Source organism: Syngnathus acus, chromosome 21 (assembly GCF_901709675.1).
Source record: "Syngnathus acus chromosome 21, fSynAcu1.2, whole genome shotgun sequence".
NCBI lineage: Eukaryota > Metazoa > Chordata > Actinopteri > Syngnathiformes > Syngnathidae > Syngnathus > Syngnathus acus.
In genome coordinates this window covers 6,676,190-6,700,672 of record NC_051105.1, presented here as the reverse complement: position 1 = coordinate 6,700,672, position 24,483 = coordinate 6,676,190, and the positions used below count along the sequence as shown (strand labels likewise).

Here is a 24,483-nt window from a genome sequence, read left to right as displayed (position 1 = left end):
CGTTTGGAAGGAAGCAATTTAAAAAGTGAAAATAAACCATTTCATATTTTGTATTGACAAAAAACAATTAGATGAATAAAAAAATATTTCACGTGTTTTCATTTAAATGATTGCAGCGACTCTAGGTAACGTCGAAACTGATATTTAATCAAATAACGCATTTTTAAAATAAAATACATCATAATTTGTAAACTAAAATTATGAACAATATCAATTTATCCTCAAGTTCTCTTGTCAGTCAATTTGGAAGACATCAGTGTGAGTACAGACAATAACATCTAAAAGTGTATTCATATAAATTGTGAAAATAGTGCATAAATAAAATATTCAATTAAAAAATATCGTGACGTCATCCATCATCCATAGAGACGGTGATGTCCAAACGCATTTCCTGCCAGAGAAATTGGGAAGTTGGTCCCAAAACTGACAAAATTCCTCTCAAATCTTTTTTTTTTTATCTGAGTGGTTTGGTGAATGAGTTTAATTTTTCTTTTTTAGGAAGGCGTTCACGAGTGTGCCTCTACTGTCCGACGGTAGCCTCACTGGCACACAGACCTGACCTAGAATTGCTACTTAGATTTCGGAGCAAACCACTTGAGCGCAACGGATAGGGGTGCTACTGTCGGCGGTAGTGCTAGTAGAGCGACGTCAGGAAATCTTGACTGGGATCCAATGGAGTAGGACCACTGGAAAAACTCGGGTTAAGGGGGGGGACGTATTTGTATTTTATTATGGAGCCGCGACCATGTTGTGATTTTGGCTTTCCGTGAAGGAGGAATTAAAGGAATTTAAAAGTCCCAGGTGAGTGTCATGTTTTTTGCTGGCCCTCGACGAATCCAGGTGGATAAGAAAAAAGAAAAGTGTCGCCAGTGGAAGGGCACAGTTCGCCTCCTGGCAACGGGGCACACGCGAGTTCCTCCTCCCGGGGACATCTAACTCCGGTATCCGTCCGTCTCCCTCCTGAACGACACCCCCTCCCCACCCACCAACCCGAAGGCTCTTCGGCTGCTGGCTAGCAAAGCCCCGCGTCGCGTCCACAACCGTGGCGGACAACCGAGGCGCTCCTTTTCTACGTTACAGAAGCCCCATTTTTTTCTGCCTCTCCCCCTCCTCCTCCCATTCCCACCAAGCAACCAGCGCGACAAAAGCGGATTATTCACGATGGTCTCGGCATGGCGCAAAAGCCGCGGAGAAATGCTGATATTTTAGCCGCCGACAGCGGAGGACCGCCCGATCTTGTTGGGAAAATGGAAAAAAAGGATACAATGCTCGCCGTGCGTGTTGTGCATTCCACTGGAGCTCCGCGGACGTGGGGTATTGTATTTTTTTTTTGTTTTCATAAGAAAAAAAAAAGCTCTTTGGTGTGATTCGTCTACGGCGGCGGCGAGAGATTATAAAGGCCTTGAGCCTTCTCATTTTAATTGTTACATTGTTAACTGAGCTAGCATAACTTGAACAACGCACGCCAGCCGACCGAGGGCCCTCACACTGGGGGCTTTTTCTTTATGAAGCCACGGCGAGACCGTGATGGCACCTCTCGTGTTGCGTTCGCGGCCAGGCGAGACGTCGTTGTTCTCTCCGTCCACTGGCCTCCCTCTTCGGGGAAGACTTTGTTTGTGCTGGCTGAGAGGCTCCATGAATGCTCAAGTCCTCCTCCCACCCCCACCCCCACCACAGCAGTAGCTCTGTGGCCAAAAAGGAACAACTTCTTTTTTTAGGGGGGAAAAATGGGAGAAAAAAAGTTCCTGGAGTTTTTTTTTTTTTCAAGCGCCATTCACTTGACTTTTTTTTTTTTTTAATCCGCCAGGAGTTCCAAGTGGGGCGCTGAGATTCAGTGGGGAGGTGGGGGACTCTCGAGACTTTCGACTGATGCGTAGCCAACGTGTGCTTTAAGTTTATTTATAGTTTGGGGTTTGTAGCCATGTGAGTGTATTTTAGGTGGCCGTTTGTGTAGAAGTTTGTGCGGCTTTGTGCTGTGTCACACATCGTATTTCAAATATGCTAAAGTGTGTGTAGCTTTGTTTTTTGCATTGGACCAGAGCCACAGGTTATTGTAGTGCTAGCATAGCTTTTTTCTTCTTCTTGTGTCCACAGACAAGGTGTAACAATCTGGTCTCCATTTTTAAATAATGGGTAAAAACCTTTTCTTTTCTTGTCTAGTCACACAATTGTAGCGTTTTCGGTGATGCGCTTATCAGGTAGGGGCAGGTATGGGCTTAGTGTCACCCACAACTAAACATGCTAAAGCTAATTAGCTTGCAAGAGGACCCTGTTCACAATTTTTTATAGTTTAAAGATGTTATAACTTAGTTGAAATAAGCATGGCTCATGTCAACCAAGTTGCAAAGTTGTCAATTTGACACAATCCACACATATTTTAGTTTTAGCATTCTTAAACATATGTTGTCTTGCCATTTGTTGCCCTATAAACGTACGCTTGTTGTAGAATTTTAATATACAAGGTGTAGATGGGACATTTTGAGCTGTGGTATAGGTTAAAATGGCAAATCCTGAACCCCGTGTCACGTAAACATGCCCCATTGACTTATCTTGTATGCATACTGATTTGATGGAATCTGGTTGCAACATTTTGAACTGTTGTTGCCCGTCAAAATGGAAACGACAGACCTCGTCATCCTAAGCTAAAAATGCTATCCTGTGTCATTTATCTTTTAAGAGTACACAGGACAATGAAATATGAGGTGTAGATGCGTGATTTTGATTTTGACAGAAGGCCTGACCGAAGGGTGTTGTTTGTCATGCACAGCCTCCACTCGGAAGCCCCTGGTTCCTTAGCTGGATTATTCACCTCTGGTTAGCAATGAAAGTGAATAAAAAAAAAAGAAATTGAACACCCCTCGAGACAAAACAAGAGTAACACTACATCATGCTAGGTGTAATGTACTTTTTGCAGTACCCGCGTTCGAATACAAACGACATTGGAATACAAACTTATATGGTATAGACTGACATTTTGAGCTGTTATTGTAATTAAAAGAGGCTTTTTGTTTTCGAGCCGGTTAAATGACAAATCAGCGCTAAATGCTCCAAGTTCTTACTATAATAAAGTTAGCTTTCACTTTGAATACCACTTTGAACCCTTTTTTGCTTGTTGTTTTGTTCTCTTCCGAGGCATACACAGGTAATGGAATTTAATTTGTACCCACCCCCTGCCAGGATAAGCAGTTCAGATAATGGATGGACTGCAGACAGTCAGTGGTTAACTAGTTAGCAGCTAATGCTAGTGGCCTTGTTGTATGTATATTCTTCCCATAGCATCCCCCTGTTGCGCTCGGTACTGCTTTGGGGAACAAGTGTCGCACGTTCATGCTTTGTTGCTTCTCACCCGAGGTTTAGTGAGATATGATGAGGTGTTGCTTGATGGTTTTTTTTATTTCTGTATATGGCTTTGAAAGCCTTATTTGGTCATATTTCAGATTTTGCAATCATATCAACGTCAATATGCCACCTAGTTGTCACTGTGTTAAGACCTTTTTAGTAACCCAATAAGGTTCCCATGTGACAGTTTTTTACATTTTAGGCAGAAGTACTTATAATTGCTTTTTTTGTGTCTCAGAAGAAAGCATTTTATGGACTATGTATGTGCTGTGCTGTCCAAGCTTGGTTTCCATGCACACAAGGCACACTTTTTTTATTTGAAGACTGAGGGCCCCCTCAATTGCTAAGCAACACCACTGTCTGCTTGCATCATTTATTTATGCGATGCACACAGGTTCTTATTTATCTCTTCTTTCAATTCAACGCTGTCGTCTTTTCATTATAGCGAGCCGTCATATGTTTGCCGCCAACAAAATGGTGCCCGTCTGGATTGGGCTCTGATTTGGTTGATTTTCAAAACAAGATTTCCCATTGAAATGAACTGCGTCTGGAATTCAAGGGGTCCTTGGTCTAGAACTGTCCCGGTATACCACATTTTGAGGTTACAAGTGGTGCACTATTAACTAGGCTGCGCAGGAGCGTAAAAATGTTTACTTACTTACAGGTTCGGGTTACATTGCCGCCATAGAACAGAACTCAGTCATAAACTGAGGAACCTCCTGTAATTTGTTCCAGAGACCAAACTGTCTCCATAGCAAGACCTTTATTTGCACAGGCTATTTTTGATTTATTTATATTGTCATACAGGGATAAATGAACCATTCTGTTAAAAACGATAACGCACTTTAATAAACCTCCCGTGGCTGATACTCCCAGCTGATTTTTTCACATTATGGTCACACAAGTATAAAATTCAATCAATTTAGTGGGTTAGAAGAGCAGAACACGCTTCATCACAAGCTACCCTGTCAGTCTAGCTAGTAGCCAACGTAGCATCTTTACTCGGGCAACATCTTAAACAAATGGACGCAAATGTGCAGACGCCAGTCACAGAAGTTCATAAAAAAATGGGAATCCTATCAAGCTGATGAGTACTGAACACCAATAGGCAGAAAATTCCCCAAATAAAACATGCAACAATGCTAAAATGAGCTTACCAGGGGCATCACTTCCACCTATCCACATGACTACACGACTCCTGGCAATCATCTCTGAGTAGCGTGACACCAAATCACAAATTGCATTTTTTGGACCTTTTTCCGTACCTCTGCAAACAAGATGGAGCATATATCGTATTTTCATGTGATCCCGCATAGCTTCAAGTTGAAATGTTTGGTTGGAAATGGAGCCTAAAAAAACAGTGACCTAAAACTTTTTCCTCCGTTTTCTGTTTGCTCATGTTGTCATGTCATCACGAGCGACTTGGTGCTTTTCCTCGCCGCTGCACTTATTTGCTTGTCACCCGCTGAACCAAAGTTGTCTCTCTCTGTGTGTTGCAGGTGTGAATGACTTGTGGCTGTAGGGTGTCGTGAGCGGGCAGCTAGCTTCCTGCAAGTGTACACGCCTGCGCGCACACACAAACTCGCAGCCTCCAGGGGGGAGGGGGCTGACTACAAGGGCTCCGGCGGCAAGCACACATCAGTGCCCAGGAGACCTGAGGCCTGGTCCTCCATATGAGGCCCTGCTCAAGGGGCAGGGGGGGCTTCTGAGGTAAGTCAAACTCAACTCTGCTGCTCTCTTTCAACCCTGTTAAACACACCCTGTCATATTGATTGTTTTTCTTTTACATATTTTTGGAGAAACTACAATTTGTAGTGGTCAGATCATTTTAAAACTATATATTTCTTTTATATATTTTTTGAAGTGGCACATAATCTGATTTGGGTCAAACGTCTGCCTCTGATTTCTTCAAATAGCAAATAAAAAAATGTCCAAGAGGAAATACTGGAAATCGAAATAATCACATCCGAGTTGTCTGTCTCTGTAATAAATTGTTTTAGTGTTTTCTATAACATTCTTTGCTGTCACAAGATGTTTGCCGCAGTCTAGTAAGATTGTGTAATCACCCTTAACTCTGATGACATGCATGGCGGCAAAGATTACAGCTTGTGCTTGGGAGTTGATTTTTTTCACATAAACACAGAACACACCTGGTTTTCTGCTCCTCGTATGTTTTAGTCAATTTGGCTTTATTTGACCAAATAGTCAGTACAAAGAAATTTGTATGGTACAAATGTGGCGGTATCACAAAGGCACAAAAGCGAAAGACAATACCAGTGCATGGGTATTTGTAGGCGCCTTTCAGGGTGCTCAAGATCACCTTACAACAGTAATAAAAATGTAACGATAATTAGGTATGCCGTAAAAGAAAGGTCATAAAATGTGTGAAAGTCAGATGGCCTATGCAGATGGAGGCCTTTTAAAACAGGATTTTAATTGTGGAGGTAGTCGATATCTTGGAGTGACCGTGGAAGTGAAAGCCTTTGGCTACCTGCCTGAGAGCGACAGACCCAAAATAGGATAAACAAGCTGGAGGTGCAGTGTGAAGCATTAAGGGAGACCAGTGTAGAAGGTGCGATGGATGAGGGCAGAAAGATGAAGGGAGCCGGTGAGAAGGAGATTGGAGCCAGTGCAAGTTCTTGAGTATGGGAGTGAACTCTGCGAATGATGATGGCGATTTGTGGAGTTATCACGCGGACCGAGAATAAATCTCATAAGATTTGCTGATGTCTTGACTGTGCAATATCACCAAAGATGATGCTTGCTTTTTTTGCCAGAATAATTTGTAAGACTGCCCCGTATGTATATTCAAGCACCGTGCAACTATAAAGACTCTGGCACATATTCTCTCTCTTGACATTTATCTGCGAAGGCATCGATAGCTTTGTCGTGATGAGAGGAAGCCCCTGAGTTGCGGCGTTAACGATTCCAGAGGAATGAGGACGTCATGGGCCGCGCCACTGGGCTCCCTCTGCATGTTGTTCGGTCTTATTCTCCAATTTGGACACAATCGTGGACAAAACACGGTCATGCTGCTCCTCCTCACATCTCTGTCCAGGCAGTTTATTTATCTGCTATCTAATCCCAGCGCATGTCAACTGAAAACCGTGGGGAGGTGAAGGACGCCCGGGAAATGGATATTGATGGAAGGCAGCAGAGGATTTATTTTTTCTTCTGTTCATTGGCCTCTCATGTTTCTTTCTGTATTTGTTTGCTCAGTGGGATTTCTAATTAAAACTCCAAAGATTTGTGCTATCTTGGAGGCGGTTTGCTCACTTCCCTACGGAGTGCTTTGTGGGTGGGGGGGGGGGGGTCTCCTTTCCCAGTCAAACAGATAATACGTGTTGAAGTGTCTGCTTGGCCGCCGTATTGATTTTCAGTCTCTAGACTCACTTTTTGTTGTTTCCTTTGATGCATGTTAATAACATCAAAATTCAAGCCATCATGATAGTTGTGCTGTGGAGTAGGAGCCATGCTATGAGCGTTAAAGTTAGTTTGGATGACAACACTTTGTTAGCGGACTGAAAATTATGCATATCAAAATGGATTAGAAACCCATTTTAGGTGACGACAGACTTCTTTGTGACTTGGTTGTTTCAAATTGGTGTTTTTTTTAGTCGGCCTTATATCATTCATGACTAGTTGTAGGAGCGATTGTTTTAATTCTACAAATGTTTCGGTGGTGCACCCATGCATAGTCGAGCATAGCCCACCTGTTCCAACCTTTGAGGGAATCGCACCATGAAATAAACTGGAATGACCAGAAGATTAGGCACTTGCATTGCTTTTAAGGGGGAGGGGGAGTAGTTTCGGCATAGTTTTGCTGACTAACAAACAAACCGGAGAAAATGTATTTTGGCAGAAATAGCAAGCCTCAAAACTGTTAATATAAGCAATGTTTTCCATGGCTCTCCATTTGCCGGCTCACCAAACTTGACTGTGTGACCACATTCAGTTATTCAGCGGCCGTGGTCTGACAGATTCAACTTAAATGGTAACGATGCACTTAAAAACCCGGCGGGGCATTTCTTTTTAATGCCACTGTTGTAATTTTAGTAGATAAACCGGTACACCAAAAAATTGCCACCTATTCTGTCAAATTAACACATGGTTGTGCGTCACAGGCAGAGGCAATGCAAATTGGAAAACAGCACACACTTTCATACATACTTTCATCGGCCACAGTGGTGTCTCGCTCGCTTGTATGAAAAGCATCAAATTGGGTTGAGTAATTCCGTGAGGATTGCATTTGATCCACTTCTTTGCTGACCATGATGGAAATGTCACCAGTTTTATAAAAACACACAACAAATATAAATCATAACATTAAGGGAAAACAGCCACCCGAGATGTTTTTGAAAAGAAATTTTTTGGGGCTCCAACAGGGAGTTGTTTTTACACAGCGTGCAACTGCAAACGAGTAAAAATATTTTCTCATGTTCAGTCCCACAACAAATTTCGCGTCCATTTTAGATGGTTATATTTCAAAAGAAAAGTTACACTACCAAACTGTGATGTCACACAATTTAGGAGCCAACGCAGCCGATTGTGGTTTCCGGAACCAAACCGAACTGAATGACTCGTACCACCTTGTGGAAAAATGGCTGTACTCAAGAGCGTACATCAGCTAGGAAAGGTGGTCTTCGGCGCTGCTGGAAGTGACGGACGGATCAGTCCCCCATCCGTCATTCTGCTTTCATGTTTCTCTGCTGTGATTGAAAGCTGTGCGACAAGTAGACTTGCCCGCCTGGCCCCGACAGACATTCTCATTGCTGGACTGTTGCCTCGTGGCCTTTGGGGATCCTTGCAGTAACGGTCTGATTTCTCTGGTACTCAATAGGCATAATAGATAACTCAATGGATCCCCCCCCCCAAAATGTGTAGGTTGAACTCTGAAAGTGTCTGCCAATTAATTAGGATTTCTTTTGGTTTTACTGCTAGTCCACCGATCCCCTTCCCGCCATTCACAATTACCATATTAATGACATGACGTAAACGTGGAGAGGCCGTCAATCGATACGGGCGCGTGCGTTCATGCACACGGGGAGCGCACCACTCCCCCACTTTTAATTAAATTTGTGGTTTCAAAACTCGTCACGCCGCTGAATTAATCAAGCTACCGTCGGAGGAAATCATATTGATCCTTAAGTGCTGATTTGACATGTGTTCCTTAAGTACTGCATTCATTTTTCATGCGCTGGTGACATGAGTCGAATGCAATGCCGCCCGGTGTTCGGCTTGATTTGCGGCTACGGCGTCCAAGCTGATGAACGGCGGTCGACTCGACTCAAACACGTCTGAAGCTTCAAAACTTGACATTGCCGTTTCATTTTTTTTTTTTATGGTACTGAACGATGACATCCAAAAGGATGCCACACCTTGACTTTGGATCAGTCACGTCTAAAACCAGCATGTTTCATCCTGTTTGCTTTTTACCGACTGCGTATGTAGTAATTTTAACTCTTATCCAAAAGATTTATTTATTCATTTACCGTCTAATTACCTTTTGGCGTAGAAGCATACATTTCATGTCAAGAATCCAAATAGTAATTTCGAAAATAATTCCAAGTAAAACAATTCATCTGTTTTGACATGACCACGTGCTGACATGATTAATGGGATGACACTGATTTTTATTGCGTCATTAAACGCACTTAATGATGAATTGCCAAACAGTCAGTTCTAAGATTGAGTGAGAGATAGTTTTTTCTTTTATATTTGAATGGATAAGAAACCACTGTTGCTGTACTGAATTGCTAGCACATTTAGCATGTGGCTAATGGCAAAGCAAAGATGCCATGTTGTCTAGGGGTCTCTCGGGAGAGAAAAGAGCAGAAGTTTGCAAACTCCTTTGCAACCATCAAAAGCCATAAAGCGGCGGTGCAGTTTTCAGACGTTATTAGGACAAATAAGTACCGACTCGTGGCTGTCGCGGTATGTGTATAAGCGTGCATGTATTTATCTGCGCCTGTATATTTAATTGGGCAGGTCTTAGCCAGTGTGTTTAAAATTCCTCTGGAATGACACACTCGTGCAAACTGGGGTAATTCAGGGACACAGTCTGGTTCTCCAGAGTGCTGCGTTTTATGATGGGGAGGAGGTTGCACATGGCCTGCATTACTGCATTAGTTGGGTTCCTTATTCTCATGGCAGTTGCTCGATAAATAATAAAAAGACCAGAGGGGCAGTAAGATATATGTAAGGTGCTCCCGTCGTGTTGGCTACCATATTGTTATCTTCCAGGGTCATGCTGTTGCACTCGTAGATGATGTATTAATCGTACAAAGACAATGTTTTGAGTCACATTTGACTGTTTGTACAACAAAGTACATGTTTTAATTTCCCTCAGTAATTCCTCAGTACACAAAGTCTTTTCACATTTTTTGCAATCGCTATATTCCAACTTGTATCATATATTCAGAAACAAATATTTGATGTCACCGTATTGATCGGTTTACCAACCATACTTCCGACAATAGTGACAATGTTTCGGGGGATTACCGCAGCTTTTCCACCCACTGCTTGAACCGACACTTCATTTTGCGGTCTGATCAGTTGGAAGGTCAACCGTTTGCATTGCATTTTAATGCACATGAATAAACGATGATACAAGAGAGACTTTCCTGGAGTGGTGCATCCCGGCTGCTGTCTCCGTTGCGCATATTTAAAGCTTTTTTGTGATTTGATACATGCAGAAGCAAAACATTAATGTAACTGAATTAAAGTATTGCCTAATGCTTCCAAAAGGTCTGTAGAGTTCCTCCTAATGGTACTGAGTTTTGGGATTTCCCACAATGCTTTTTGCCACCAGGAGAGACGTCCATCCAGCATGAGCAAGAGGAGGAATGTGGTTGGAGTGTGGGAGCAACTGTGAGAAAGGAGGGAGGGAGGGAGCACGGTCAAGGGACAGGAAGAAAGTACGAGTCTGATGGGGGCTGGGAGATTCTCCTCACAAAATGAGGTTAGCAAAAAAGACCAAGAGCAATAGACTCGGACACAGTGACGCATCATCTGAGTTTACAGAGATAACTAAAGTACAAAAAAAAAAAGAGCTATTTATTAAGGCACACAGCAAAGTTACTTGCTTGGAATTATAGCTGAACCTGTATGTTCGTTCAGGTGTTTATTTTATGACCTGCTCTTCCTGTGGCTACAAAAGAACTCTACCTAGCCCATTACACAGTATGAAGGCTGCTTTGGCCAAGAAGGAACCTGTTTAAATTTCAGAGCAGATTACGAAATTTTGTTTCACCTCACTCAACTTGCTTAACTAGGATAGACTCCAGGGGTGGTTACGCTTCTATCAGAGTCTATTTGTTTTATTTTCCCTGAGAACATCTAAAACTGATCAGGCTTGTGCTTCCACTACAACCAGCACCTCAACAAATGCGTACTGGAAAGTGCTGCTCGATATTACTTGGAGATGAATACAAGGAATGTAATGAACCAAGCTGAACCATTCCACAAAGCAAGCAGTTCCCAAACAGGTTGGTATGGCTCTGAATGGAGTGTCTCATTTGATTTTGCTGATTGAGTGATTTGCTTCTCGCACAATGGATAGGAAGTGCCGCTTGAAGTCGGACCATATTGCACATGTTCGCGTTGGGCTGATTTTCCACTTGACATGTAAGTGATTCTTTGTCTCGTGTGAAGTAGCCGTGCCTGGTTCCAAGAAGAAGCCGGCACTTAGCCGCAGATGCAGAGACGAAATGCAGATGAGCAGAGATGTGCAGTGTGTGTGCTTGTGAGTGTCCAAAGCCGGTCCGGCTGGCTGCTGGAAGGGGCCGCCGCTCGTGGCGCTGTGCCCGGGAGTCCGCCAGCAGATGTGTCACTTGTGAGTCAGCTGTGCGCCGCTTGTATCGCAGTGTCTGAGACACAGGCGCCCACCTGGGCTCTCAGCGAAGAGAGCAAATGGTGTAATAACCCCTCTCCTCCTACGGGGATGTCTGTGTCACACCTCCTCACCAGCCTCTCGTTTCCCTCGCCACTTCCATCATGTTGATGGAGGCGTTGCGGCTTCTGTCACCATGAGATGACAAAACGTGACACTACGCACATGTCGCCTCCCCGGGGACGGAAGAGCCCCCGGTGGTGGGTATGGCGACGGGTTTGGGTGGGCGCTTGATATGTTGCTATCCTATCCTTATTCCATTTTTTTTTTCTGCAGAAAGAGTTTTGGAAGCAGGTTGGCTTCAAGAGGTCTCCGCCACTTCCGCCTACTCATGTCAAGTTTGTCATGTGTGATCTCCCGTAGATGTGTGTTGTTGTCGGTGTCTATCGGCTCCACTGCCGCCCGGCATTCCTGACATTCTGCGTGTGTCGCCTTTGAGTTATGATGCCACGTGCGGGGCGTGGCGTCACCTCCGCCGATGAGCTCGGCGTTCCAAAGTTTGCTTTTGGTGCGTATTGTGGTGTCTGCCATCATTCGCAAAAGAATGTGGAAAAAATAAGCCCCCTGTTGATGCACTTGTTTTGCTTCTCAGGTTGTCACCCATCTGGTATAAAACAAAGAGCAGCTTGATGTGTGATTGTTGTGGGGCTTTCTTTGTGGAAAAGTAGTGGAACACTAGAATGTCTAAGTTCAAAAAAAGAATTCTTGGTGAATGTAGGCAGGATTTAGTTCCAAATACTTCTGGCTGTTTTGAATAAGTATTAGAATTTATTAACTTTGAATTATCTCGCATGTCTTTAGCCGTCACGGTCATTTTCTTTGAGCCGAGTGAATGCAGAAATCCACTGCTGACTGCTCAACATTGATCAAAATGTGGTGTAAGTAAAAGAAGAGAATTTCTAGCACCAGCTTTAGGACGAAGTGATGTCCTTGTGTATGGAGGAAGACGGCCTTTTTTGCATTAGCGTACCTTAATGCTGGCTTTGCAATCGACAGTATATTATGATACATTCTCAGAAAAGCCAAAATATGGCCAATTTGCCTTAAACAAATAAAGAGCCTAAAGAAGAAATTGTCGAGATAGCTACCGAGCTGATTGAGAGCGGGGATGGGAGCAATACTTCTTTGCGACTGAATTGCAAAGCGGGATTTGCATAAATAAAGCTGAAACTTTGGCAGGCCGAGCCGACGGCGCCTCTGAGAAGAAGACGAGCGCGTTTGTTTTTTGGTTATGCCTTCCCGTGAGATGTGTCAGAAAAATTCCAGTCAATGAGATGAATTAAAATCGGTGGACAGTGGGTTTAATGCGAGGCCAACAACCCCCACCATCACCCGTGTATATCCCACACCATTAACCCCAAACACGGGTATCAATCCTCCTATCTCCCCTCTGGTGCAAATCTGGTGAAGTACCTCAGACAGGTTGGTGGCCAAGTCCAGGACGCCGTGACATAAACGTGTCATGAAATGCTACCATTTAGTGAAAAGCCACTCCAAATGGAAAGGGAACTACGTGTGCCTTCTTGTCCAGAAGCAGAAAATTGCTAGTAAAAGCTAAAGTGTAGAGATTCCTTCCATTTCTTGTAAATTGCTGCGCAACAATGCTCTGGTGTTTTTTATTGGAGATGAATTATATGCCGCTTTGTTCTGTACTGTACCTTAATTCAGGACAGAGTTCGTTCCAAACATTTTAGAATTTATACGTCATCAGACCAAATGTACTCTTAATGACTAGCCTATGCTAATACAGTAGTAAAATCCAAATTACAGCTATCAGTAGATAATACTGTATTTAAAAAGAAAAGTAAAAAATGTTCTGGTGAGGATAGATATCACACGCTTGAGCACAATATTAGAATTGCAAGAAAGTGAAGTTAGTCGATATTTAAAGGTTCCCAAGGCTGAAGAGATTTGAATGTTAATATGTCTTTCAACTTTTCGACGATATGTGGTTGCTGCTAGGCCGCTTTCACTTGTGGACATGCCTGTATTTCTTAACAAGAGTCAGCACACTCAAGTTAACTTTATTTTGTTAGCCTTACCTTGTATCTATTAGAATGTTTCAAGTTTGGTTCAAGCTTTAAGGCCCTGCTGTTCTGGCATTTTGTTTGTTTAAGCAAAAACTGAATTTGGCAATGTTGAAAAACAAACTTAGAGAACATATAACTGAATATAAAGTAACAATTCTGCAACCAGAAGTTAAAATCTAACATCTTGATCGCCTACTATTTGACCATAAGAATTCTGAGGACTCTCGTCCGCATCATTACCCCTCCCTTCGTTTTTGAATATTCTAATCAGTAGACACTACAGAGGGTGAAATATCGAAAGTGCTTTCCATCTTTGAAGAACATAATAAACCTACTCTGCTATTTAATTATTTCCTCATTAAAAGCTCTGAATTGCCTCTACCCAATTTTTTGTTGCAGACCAGAATGAATGCATATTGACCACGACATTAACAAACCCTCATCTTCAAATATAAAATAAAAAAAATATAGATTTTTTTCCCATTAATTTTGTGCATTTTACATACATCTGATTTACTACTGAGTCACATAATTCTGGAACTATATCACAGAGTGCGATCTATATTGAGCACACTGAAGAACTCTCACTCACTGCTGTGTGTTATGGTGTGTGTGTCCCCCCCCCCCTTTCCTTATTGCGAGGTTTGTCCAAACAGTGTAAATTGGACACATAAGGGTTCTCTGTTCTTGCGCTCAAGCAGCCTCCTTATGCCCACGTGCCTTTGCGATATGTCCAGCGTGGACGTAAATCACTTTGCTTGTAGTAGACTGTTGAGAGATTAGCGCTGCTGCTGCCGCCGCCGCTGCTGCTGTAGCAGGAGTCTTGTTTTTCTTTCGCCTCATTCCCAGTGACAACCCCCAACCCCCGCGGAACTCGACCGCTCAAACGGTCCACCTCCTTCTTCCCAGGAGAACTCTGGAGCCAGTTACAATGTCAAGCGTTTGGAAGAGCTCCTAAATATTTTGCGGATGACAATGCAATTTAGCTCACTGGGTTGCGTTCTTATGCAATCCTCCCGTTGGCTCACCAGTACACAAAGGCTACTTGCCCCCGCCCCCACCCCTCTGGCTTTACACATCACTGTCTGCTACAGCGAGCTGCACTTAAAGCCACACTTACTTAACCCTAAAACCCCTCTGAAGCTTTTACAGTTGAAAGGTGAAACTATTTAGAGAAGTTTAGCATTTTGGAGCTCAGTTGTGTGTTATCTTTTTGTGCCCTTTCATCACCCTTTGATTTGGACGAAAGTTTTCACTCCTTTGTGCAGTTCATTGGTTAGGTGTGACCGTGAACAACGCAGTCGAGCAGCTTGTAGGCCACACTAACCTCTAGTTGCTTGTCTCAAACTGGTTCCAAAGTCGGTGTGATTTGGTTGTGGCCAAGAAAGCAATTTCAAACCATTTTATCTGGCAAATGATCCAATCAGGTTTGACGACGTGCGTAATGGTGACTGTGGATGGGTGAAATAATCAATAGTTAAGAGGTCTGACGATGATGTATAATGGATTAATCGTGTTTAGAGGCAATAGAGACTTAGCTGTGTTCTTCGTTAACAATGGCCGTACGTGACTGTGACCTCTCAAATTTGATGATGCTGGGCTGACCAGGCCAGTACGCATTTCATAAATACTATGTATGACACAAGACGTTAGATATATATTTTTTTAAATACATACAATTCAATACGTTGAGTTTTAATTATTTTTCTTTAATTTTTTTCCCGTGTTCTGAATTGTACATTACCAGGGTTGTTAGTTGTGACTTATTCTATTTGGTTTTTCTCAGACTAAAGTCTCTTGTACTATTTTTGTTAACAGCCTCTCTCATTTGTTTTCTTCTCCTTCTCTTTCTCCACAGTGTGCCCAAGGGCCATTGAAAGCCCCCTTGAGGAGATTCATAGCTACGCACTGAACGAGAAAAGACTCCTGGATTATTGTTATTGTTTTTATATATTTTCTCTTTTCATAAACGCACACATACATACACACACACAAGGGCGCGTGCACACACTCACATAGACAAGGACGTGAGGGAGAATGTTGGAGGTCCAAGAGGAGAGGCCAGCGGCGGCAGGTACAGCAGCGACACATTTCAGCAAGAAGGAGCGAGGCAAGAAGGAGCGAGAGGAGGCCAAGGACGGACGGGGAAACCTCAGCAACCTCGCCAATCCCGGCTCCAGGAACGTCCGCGCCAAAGCGCCGCTCGCGCACGCGGGCAGCCCCCACCAGCACCTCACTTCGCCCTGTTCTGTCGTACTGGTAACCCCATCAATGCACTCCAATAGGCTAAAGAACTCCCCATCCACCAACACACAAAGGTAAGTGAGGCCATGTAGCAATTGATTAGTCAGAGCTGCCAACTGTTGAGACTTGTCCCAATATTAGCTCGAACATGAGCAAAAAGAATTGATAGATTATTGCGACATGTTTGACTACATGCGCGGTGGAAGCGAGCAGACGAGTCCAATGTTAGCCTAAAGCTAACGATTGTGTCAATAACGCAGAAGCAACAAATATGTGTTTAGAATTATAGAATAACAAATAACATGACTCGATACGCCACTTGTCGGAATATGCCAGCTCATTGATTATGATGTATGTGTCTATCCATCTTGACAAAAGTCTTCCTTCATTAAGAGTTGATTGACAATTTGCATTTTTTGTTTCATAAAGAGGCAGATGGCTCTCATTGGGTTATAAACATACCAAAGCATTTATTATGCATTATTTTTGTCCAATTGGCGAGTTTTGCAGCATGAGATGACTTGGAGGAGAATGCTGTAAACAGGAGCTTTTAAGGTCAAGGGAACAAAAACAAGACAAGTCGTAAGCAATGAGCCGACACGTCTGTATGGTATTTTCATCTGTCGCGTTGCTGTATTGAAATTCACTTTAGCTCCAACCTCAGCTTGTCCCTGCGGCCTCAAGCAAAGGTCCTCATGTGTCATCCGGAGATGTCCCTGGGTTCAGGGAGTGCATTGTCTTTGGAACTTTTCCTTGCAAACTCATGCTTGAGCCTCTGGAAACAGCTGTCTGGAGTGCCAAAACTCTCCCCGGCGCTCCCCTACTTTTCTACTCCCAGCAGCCTCATGTGTTTGTACATAGAGTGAGCAAGGCTGCGGTTGTGCTTTTTGGACTTGTTGGCATTCGTTACACACTGCTTGTACAAGTGTGTGCGAGGGCGAGTGAGTGAGTGAGCGGGAGGGAGGGATTAGGGTGTGGCAAGAAAATTCTCAGAAAGTTGGATTTGTCCTGCTCCACGAGACTGAGCTGCTTTCATAGTGAGCTAGTAGGGCGGCAGCACTCGTTGCTACAGGGGACGACCATGTCTCTGCAATGTTGTATTATTTCCATGGAGAGCTTCAGATGAGGCAGAACATAAGCTTTTATGGTTAGAAGCTTTATGCCCCATATAGTATAGTAACAACAACAAAACTCAGTTGAGCGGATTTATTTATTTTTACACATTAACATTACAACATAAAAGAAAGACAATAACATTCTCATATCGCAATTTGCAAACTGTTTGCACCCTGACCTTTTCTGCGGTCGTTTTTCACACTCATGCATAACCCATCAAATATTTGGATTGATAAAAAAAAAATCATGAAGACTAATTCCACTATTTTTGTCTCTTTTTCTTCCTCGCATCAGCCCTAAACCGAAGACGGAGGCCATGGTACGCTCACCTCCCGTCATGTCCCCCTCCACTGCCTCCCAGATGGACTCTAAAATGCCCAATCAGGGTAAGCCAGGGAGCGCTGGCAGCCAGTCGCAGCCCTCGCCCTGCGATCCCAAGACCCTGGGTGCCAAAGGAGCACAAAACGTGGCAGGGGGCATCGGGCTGAAGAACGGCCAGAGCTTGACCTCCGGCCCCAGCTCCAAAGTGAAAGTGAAAAGGGAGCGAAGCACATCAGTGGAGTCGTTCGAACAGCCGGAGAGCGGAACACCCACCAGTGAGGAAAAAGGTAAGGCAACTCGATTCATGTGCAGCAGGTTTCAGGGGCCGATATTATTCAGAGGCCTTGTAAAGATTTGCTGTCAGCACCTATGATTTTATAGGGAAATTACGCCGTCTGTCTTTGTAATGAAGCTTTTAACTGCTCACCATTGAAAGAACAGAACAAAGTCTGCAATGCTTGAATGCTGTTTTTTCCCTCTGATGACCCCATGCCATCTTGGAGTGGAAATTTGATGAAGTGCATTTTTTTTTAAACAATGGTGACAAAATGGAGTGAACTTCTTGGCCCCGCTTTTGATTGAGTGTCAATTAGTTTGCTGTCTAAAAAAGAATTACATGACATTGGTTAGCAAGACTTGAACTACATCCAGAGTCTTTTCAAGGAAATATTTGAATATGGGGAAGTTGATTGATGTTGAGTGGACCTTATGTTGCTGCCATTGTAATGGAACGCCATCATAAACTGAGGATGCCTTGAAATCCCCCCTTTTTTTTTTTTTTTTTTGTTTGTTCCCCATCATGTCAGTCAATGTGCAAAAGTTAAATCAAAGCAAATGGATTCTTGGTTGTTGAAAGTTTCATTCGACAACCAAGTAGTCCAGTCATCTCAATTGAACTTTTGTGGCTTTTCTGTTTATTCTGTACCACTATAGAATTTAGTGTGTATACACATGCCCGCCTCTCATTGTAACTCACAAATCCACCATGGGTTTTGTGTGTTTGTGCAGACAGTAGCAGAGTAAAAAGGATGTGTGTGGCAGAGAGGAGGCAGCCTTACAGTGGAGCCGACTGGTGCTCCGGGGGAGAAAGTGACGAAGATGACAAAGGATTCTTCAGTAAGTGTGCTTCCAAGCATGTGTCGGCGGTCCATCCGTTGATCAATTCCACGCACGACTGCACCGCAACACGTCCTAAAGCCGCGTCGTCTCGCCGTCTCGCAGACTGTAACTCCAGTGACGTGAAGCCACCGGATTCTGTCGCACATTCTACCTCCAACCCTGGACTCAGCCGTTCCTCCACGCCCTCTCACAATTTACTGGGAGGCCAGAGCTCCACGACGGAACCTGCTAGTGGCCCGAAACCAGGCTCCAAACTCGTCTACGTCTTTACCACAGAGATGGCTAACAAGTAAGGAATCTTGACGCAACACGATTCATTCTCTGAAATGTGCAGGGTGGTTGGAGTGAGAAATTGCTGCTGCGCTTCACTTATTTGGTGAGATGAATACAGAAAAGGAAAATAATCAAGTGTTTAACCAGAGTGTTAACAATTAAATTGATTACAGAAGCAAAAGAAAATGAAATCCTGATGCCAATAGAGACCAGCGGTTTCCCCCCTAATGAACTCTCTCTCTCAGAGGGTGTGCATATAAAGTGGTCGACTGCTTTCTGATGTTGCCATGATCACTGACTGTCCTTTCCACTGCCACTTGAATACAGATGCAGAAACATAATTGCGTCTGTTGGCTGACATGAGCTTTTCTTCTTGTCTTCAGGGCAGCTGATGCAGTTCTGACTGGCCATATGGAAAACATCATCACCTTCCACATGAAGAACATCTCCAACAGCAAAGACAAAGCTCACCTCCTGGTAAAGACATATTCATATTTACATTTATCACACATGAACATCATCGCCTCTCTAATCATGATTTTTCTTCTCAAGAACAATGCAGCACACGCGCTCCGAAATGACTCCAAGCCTTCCCAGCAAACGCCGTCCCATGGCCAAGATCCGAGCCACCAGCCTGGATCCAAGCCGTCCTTAACGGGCATGGCAGAGCCAGCCCAATCCCAGTCCGCCAACCAAGGAAGCCAATCTGGCGTTCTTCCACAGGATGGCTCATCAGCTGCGGGCATCGAATCAAAGAATCTTCCAGGCGGTAGCCCCGGCAACAACGCAGGCCAAGTTGACCAGACACCCATGAACCAACCCGAGGCGGGCCTCAATGCTCCCACCGCAGGTGAAGTAGGGCAGGGAGTAGGCCCCGGGGGTCCGGGTCTCACGCCCCAACAGCAGCAGCAACAGTTGGCGCAGGAGCTTTTAAATATGGAGGCCAACACAGAAGGTCTATCCCAAGAGCAGTTGGAGCATCGCCAGCGTTCGCTGCAGACATTGCGAGATATCCAGCGCATGCTTTTTCCAGATGACCGCGACGCACCACCCCCTGGGCCTCCACAGTCTCACGGTGGGCCCCACGACGGAGGCCCCGACGGTCCTCCACGAAGATCGGAGCCAGGCCCCTTACAGGCGATGATGGCACAATCTCAAAGCCTTGGTCCACCAGGAGGTCCTCGCCCACAAGGTCCACCCTTTGGACCTCCACATGGGCCCAGAGACATGCCTCCTTTTCCACAGGATGAAATGGCTCCCCACATGGGGGGCCCGGGTGGCTGTGGAGACGGTGATCAAATGACCCCGGAACAGGTGGCATGGTTGAAGTTACAGCAGGAGTTTTATGAGGAAAAGAGAAAGAAACAAGAAATGCAACATCGGCCACTTCCTCCGGACATGATGATGCACCCCCACGGTCCACGCGGCATGATACGAGGACCTCCGCCCCCCTATCAGATGGGCCCCGGAGAGATGTGGGGAGGACCAAGTGGGCCACAAGACCCTTACCCAGAGCGCATGGGCATGGGCCCTGGCCCCGGCCCGAGAGGCATGCCTCCCCACATGCAGAGGATGCCCGGCTTCTCCGGGATGATCAATCCTGAGATGGAGGGACCCCCGCGGCCTGGCATGGGGTGGCCTGACGACATGCCGCCTCGTATGGGAGACGCAAGAGGGTTTCCTGGTGGTCCGGGGGCCATGTTCTCTGGCCCCGGTGGTCGAGGGGAGCGCTTCCCAAACCCTCAGTCGGTTCAAGAAGCAATGTTCCATCAAGGCATGGGGGGAGAGAAAGGCCTCCCCCCTGGCATGATGATGGACATGCAAAGGATGATGGGCCATCAAAGAGGTGGAATGGAACCGGGAAATGGCATGGGTATGTTTCCAAGAATGCCCGGTGACGGTCCTATGAGCCCATCGTCAAGGCTCCAGGGAATAGGGAGTCGAGAAATGGGTCCCGAGTTCGGCATGGGCCCCGGTCCAGGGCCTGGACCACACATGCACCCTTCCAAGTTACGAGATCCTCCAATGAACATGAGTCCAGACGAAATGATGAGAATGAGGGGAGGACCTCCGATGGAAAACATGGCCGGACAAGGCAGGGCGATGCAAGGGCCGCCATTCCCTGAGCAGCCGCAACCTGGAGACTTTCCTATGGGGCCTGGGCGACCTTTCCCGGGGGGCCCTGGAGGAATGAGGGGGCCGCACGGAGATCAACCGTTTGGCCCAGAACACAGAGCCACACCTACGGGAGGAAACGGTCGCATGAACCACCTGCCTCCCAATGCCGGCCCTCCACAGGGCCAAAGAGGCCGCAAGCCAGCAGATCTGAATGTCCAAGCAGGTGGGGGTAACTCTCCCAGCGTCAACCCGCTCAAGTCCCCTCCTCTGCGGCAGGTGCAGTCTCCCATGATGGGCTCACCTTCTGGAAACCTCAAATCACCTCAGACACCGTCCCAGCTGGCCGGCATGCTCACAGGCCCTGCGGGGCCCCAGGCCCCCCCGGCACCTCAATCATCGGCACCAATGAAGTCACCACACTCCATGATGGGATCTGCGGGAGCCTCTCCTGTTCACATGAGGTCTCCTTCTCTTCCCAATCCCTCGCCAGGATGGGCCTCCTCGCCAAAGCCTCCCATGCAGAGTCCTGGAGTGCCACAACAAGGTGGAAAGCCCCCTCTCAGTCTCACCTCACCGAACATGATGGGGAACATGGAGCAAGGTAGTGTGTCCTTTTGCAATATATTAACAGCGTTTTTGTAGTTGAACACAGACAGATGCACATTTTTTTGGGAGGGGATTGTTGTAAGGCCATAGTTGAGATATGAACCTTGTTACATTATTTATCCATAAAAATATTAGCCTTAAATGATTCTGAAATACACTATCTGATTGGTACTAATTCCAGACACTCTACAATGTTTATCTGTATTATGACTCCGCTGTCCACTGCTTCCATCTTGTGGTCATACAGTCACAATTGTCTCTATGAAAAACAAAAACCAGTATGCCAGGAAATTCCATTTTTTTAATTCATGTTTTTGTACTCTCACCACACAGGCGGTAATGGCCCTGCCCCCGCCCCGCCATCGTCCGGTGCACCGTCTGGCCCAATGTCCCTCCCGGGCAACGTGCCATCGGGGAGCCCTTACACCATCCCACCCGAGCCCACACTGTCCCAGAACCCACTCTCCATCATGATGTCGCGCATGTCCAAGTTTGCCATGCCCAGCTCCACGCCGCTCTACCACGACGCCATCAAGACCGTCGCCAGTTCCGATGACGACTCGCCCCCGGCACGCTCCCCTAACCTGCCTTCAGTCAACAACAACGGTATCGTAGCGCAACAACAGCCTTTCCCAACCTTAATTGAGCCAAGGCACATATTTTTTATGAAAAGAATGTCATTGCAAACTTATATCGTCTATCTCACATTGAAAATGCTGCAATAACGGTGACTCATTGAATCATTGTGTGTGTGCATGTCATGTATGTTGGATGAATGGTCACAGGGGCATTCAAATAATTATGTAAATTCTGCCATCTAGTGGAAGACAATTTATTTGCTTTGCCTCACTACAGTAGTATACTATGTCACTGGCAATGAAAAAAGTATTCATAGTAAATAAGTAATTTTTGGACCAATGGATAAAAATGTTACCATCACCGCAAAGTAGAATGGGTCCAGTATGAATAGGTTTGTACCAAGAATAATACCTTTTTTGTGTTTGTCCACCTTTTTGTGTTTGTCCACAAGGTATGCCAATGAACCACCAAGGCAATCCCCGCATGATGGGACCCGGCAACTCCGGACCCATGCCAGCCCTCAGCCCCCTCGGTATGAACCCAATGGGATCCCAGCCCCTCTCGCACGGAATGCCCCCACAAATGCCCTCTCCTAATGCCCCCAACATGGGCCCCGGTATGATGCCCCACGGCATGATGATCCCCACTAATCCGCAAGACCCCGGGATGGCCAACCCACAAATGATGCCCCAGGGACGTCTGGGTTATCCCCACCGAAATCAAGGCTACCCACTCACACAGTCCCCGTCTCAGCAAGGCCCCTTCTCTCCGCACAACGGGCCCGGTGGGCACCAAGGTTTCCCCGGCCACCCCATGGGCTTCCAGGGAGAAGGCGGGCCGATGGGAGCGCGGATGGGGAACATGCCTCACGGGGGCGGGCCGGACGGAAGCATGTGTAAACCGAACACCCCTGGAGGACCCGAGTTCAGCAACATGCAAGGCGGCTTCAGCGAGGCAGACCTTCACGAGGTGATGCGGCCGGGAGCGTCCGGCATCCCCGAGTTTGACCTGTCCAGGATTATCCCTTCGGAAAAGCCCAGCCAGACTTTGTCTTACTTCCCTCGCGGCGGGGGGGACAACCCCGGTGGCAAACCATCGCATCCTTCCGGCTTTCCCATGCAGGCCATGATGGGTGACGGCCCCCCGAGAATGGGCATGCCTATGCAGGGGATGGGGGGGATGCCGGGGGGTCCCGGTGGGGGCATGGGGCCCCAAGACATGCCAATGGGCAACCCCGGCCACAACTCCATGCGCCCGCCGGGGTTCATGGGCCAAGGCATGATGGGTCACCAGCCCCGGATGATGTCCCCGGGCGGCCCCGGGGGAATGATGCAGGGACGGCAAATGGCCCACCCCGGCCCGGGCGGCTCCCCTAACATGATGATGTCACTGCAGGGCATGGGCGGCCCCCCGCAGCAGACAATGATGATGGGGGGGCAGATGAGGGCGCGTGACATGGACATGGGCTTCAGTCCGGGCCCTGGAATGTTCTAATTCGGAAACTTTGTACCTGGAATGTTCTGGGAGGGAGTAAGAGGCAAAGTGAGGAAGTATTATCCAAAAACGGTGGATGTACCCTGGAATCAGATGAACGGAGACACCCGGTCACGTCACGCTTCTGGACTGCGGGGACTTTTTCCCAGTGGAGGTGGAAGTACTTTTTGCCACAAGAACAATTTTGACTTATGAACTTCAGAATGTATGGAATTGTTGTGCATTGGTTTCGCAAAAAAAGAAAAAAATTACAGTTTTTGTGTCTTGGGGGGGAATTCTCATGAGGAGTTGGACAACAAAGAAGAATCAAGTCAATATGGAGATGCTACAGTATATGTCCATCTTATTTTTTCCTTCTCCGAATTAAGAACAAAACAAAATCATGGACGTGGTATGGAACAGGATTGAACAGGAACAGGATCGAGAATTAGTGCTTTGTGAGGACTTGGGTAGAACTTCATCTTGTCTTCATTGTTTTTGACTGTTTCTGTACAGTATAGACATGTGAGCGTGTGTGATATGAGAGTGTGTGCGTGCGCGCGCGTGTGTGTAGGCATTCTATCAGTGACCTCTCGACTCCTCTTACCTGACTTTACTTGGGGGAAGGAAGCGCCCCCCCCTCCCCTAAAAAAACTGTACTGTTTACCATTGGTGGGCTATTCGAATATTAGTCTATTTTAATTTCCTTTGTAACTCCAGTGTATAACAAACCAAACTATGACCTCATTAAGATAATAGTATTATTAAAAAAGAAAAAAAGAAAAAAAGAAAAAGCACAAACATGGACCGTCTGCCGAAAGCGTCTTTTTATTTTTAACCACATGAAGTGTGTGGGGGGAGATCCTGAGGGGCTTTGCAGCACACAATTAATACCACACATTATTAGAAGTCGTGCTGAAACTTCCAGGATTTCTTTCGCCAGCGTACATCCTATTGCTAATACCCAGATGTGTTATGTGTGTTCTTGTTCCTGTTTTTACTTTTTTGTTTTGTTGTTTTTCGACTCTCTTGTTGACTCTGGGTAAATCATTCCCATAGCAATAATCCCTTCCCGCCCCTCTTCCCCCTCCCTCCAACGGTCCGCAGAGTGGGCTCAATGCCGAATCGGGCGGGGTATGCCAGGTAACATAGAACTAGAATTAGCTAGATCTGGTGAAACGATATCAAAAGCGAGAGCGCGTCCGGGACGCCAATGTAAACGCGCACTGCTTTTTGCCATCCAGTTGACTTCCTCTCTCTTTTTCTCTGTTGTATAAGCTTGTCATGTGTTTCTCCGTTGGCTTTGGTGCAAATAGTCTACCAGGGCTGTGGTGATGGACTACAAATAAAAGATATTGTTTTGGTATATATTTA

The 24,483-nt window shown here is 45.9% G+C and overlaps 1 protein-coding gene across 5 annotated transcripts; it reads left to right on the top strand.

Annotated features, from left to right (window-relative positions):
- The first annotated feature begins 616 nt into the window (after positions 1–616).
- On the top strand, positions 617–24,483 carry bcl9 (BCL9 transcription coactivator). 5 transcript variants are annotated; one of them, XM_037240106.1, is made up of 11 exons: positions 617–1,314; positions 4,839–5,049; positions 10,151–10,300; positions 15,119–15,578; positions 16,915–17,228; positions 17,950–18,057; positions 18,163–18,349; positions 18,717–18,810; positions 18,886–21,052; positions 21,391–21,663; positions 22,088–24,483. In XM_037240106.1, exons 4-11 carry the CDS (start codon positions 15,298–15,300, stop codon positions 23,128–23,130), a joined length of 4,467 nt encoding a protein of 1,488 aa, XP_037096001.1. In that variant the 5' UTR covers positions 617–1,314; positions 4,839–5,049; positions 10,151–10,300; positions 15,119–15,297; the 3' UTR covers positions 23,131–24,483. The 5 variants fall into 5 exon arrangements, with proteins under 5 accessions (XP_037096001.1, XP_037096000.1, XP_037095999.1 ...); XM_037240105.1 differs by lacking the exon at positions 10,151–10,300 and having other exon boundaries at positions 617–801; XM_037240104.1 differs by lacking the exon at positions 10,151–10,300.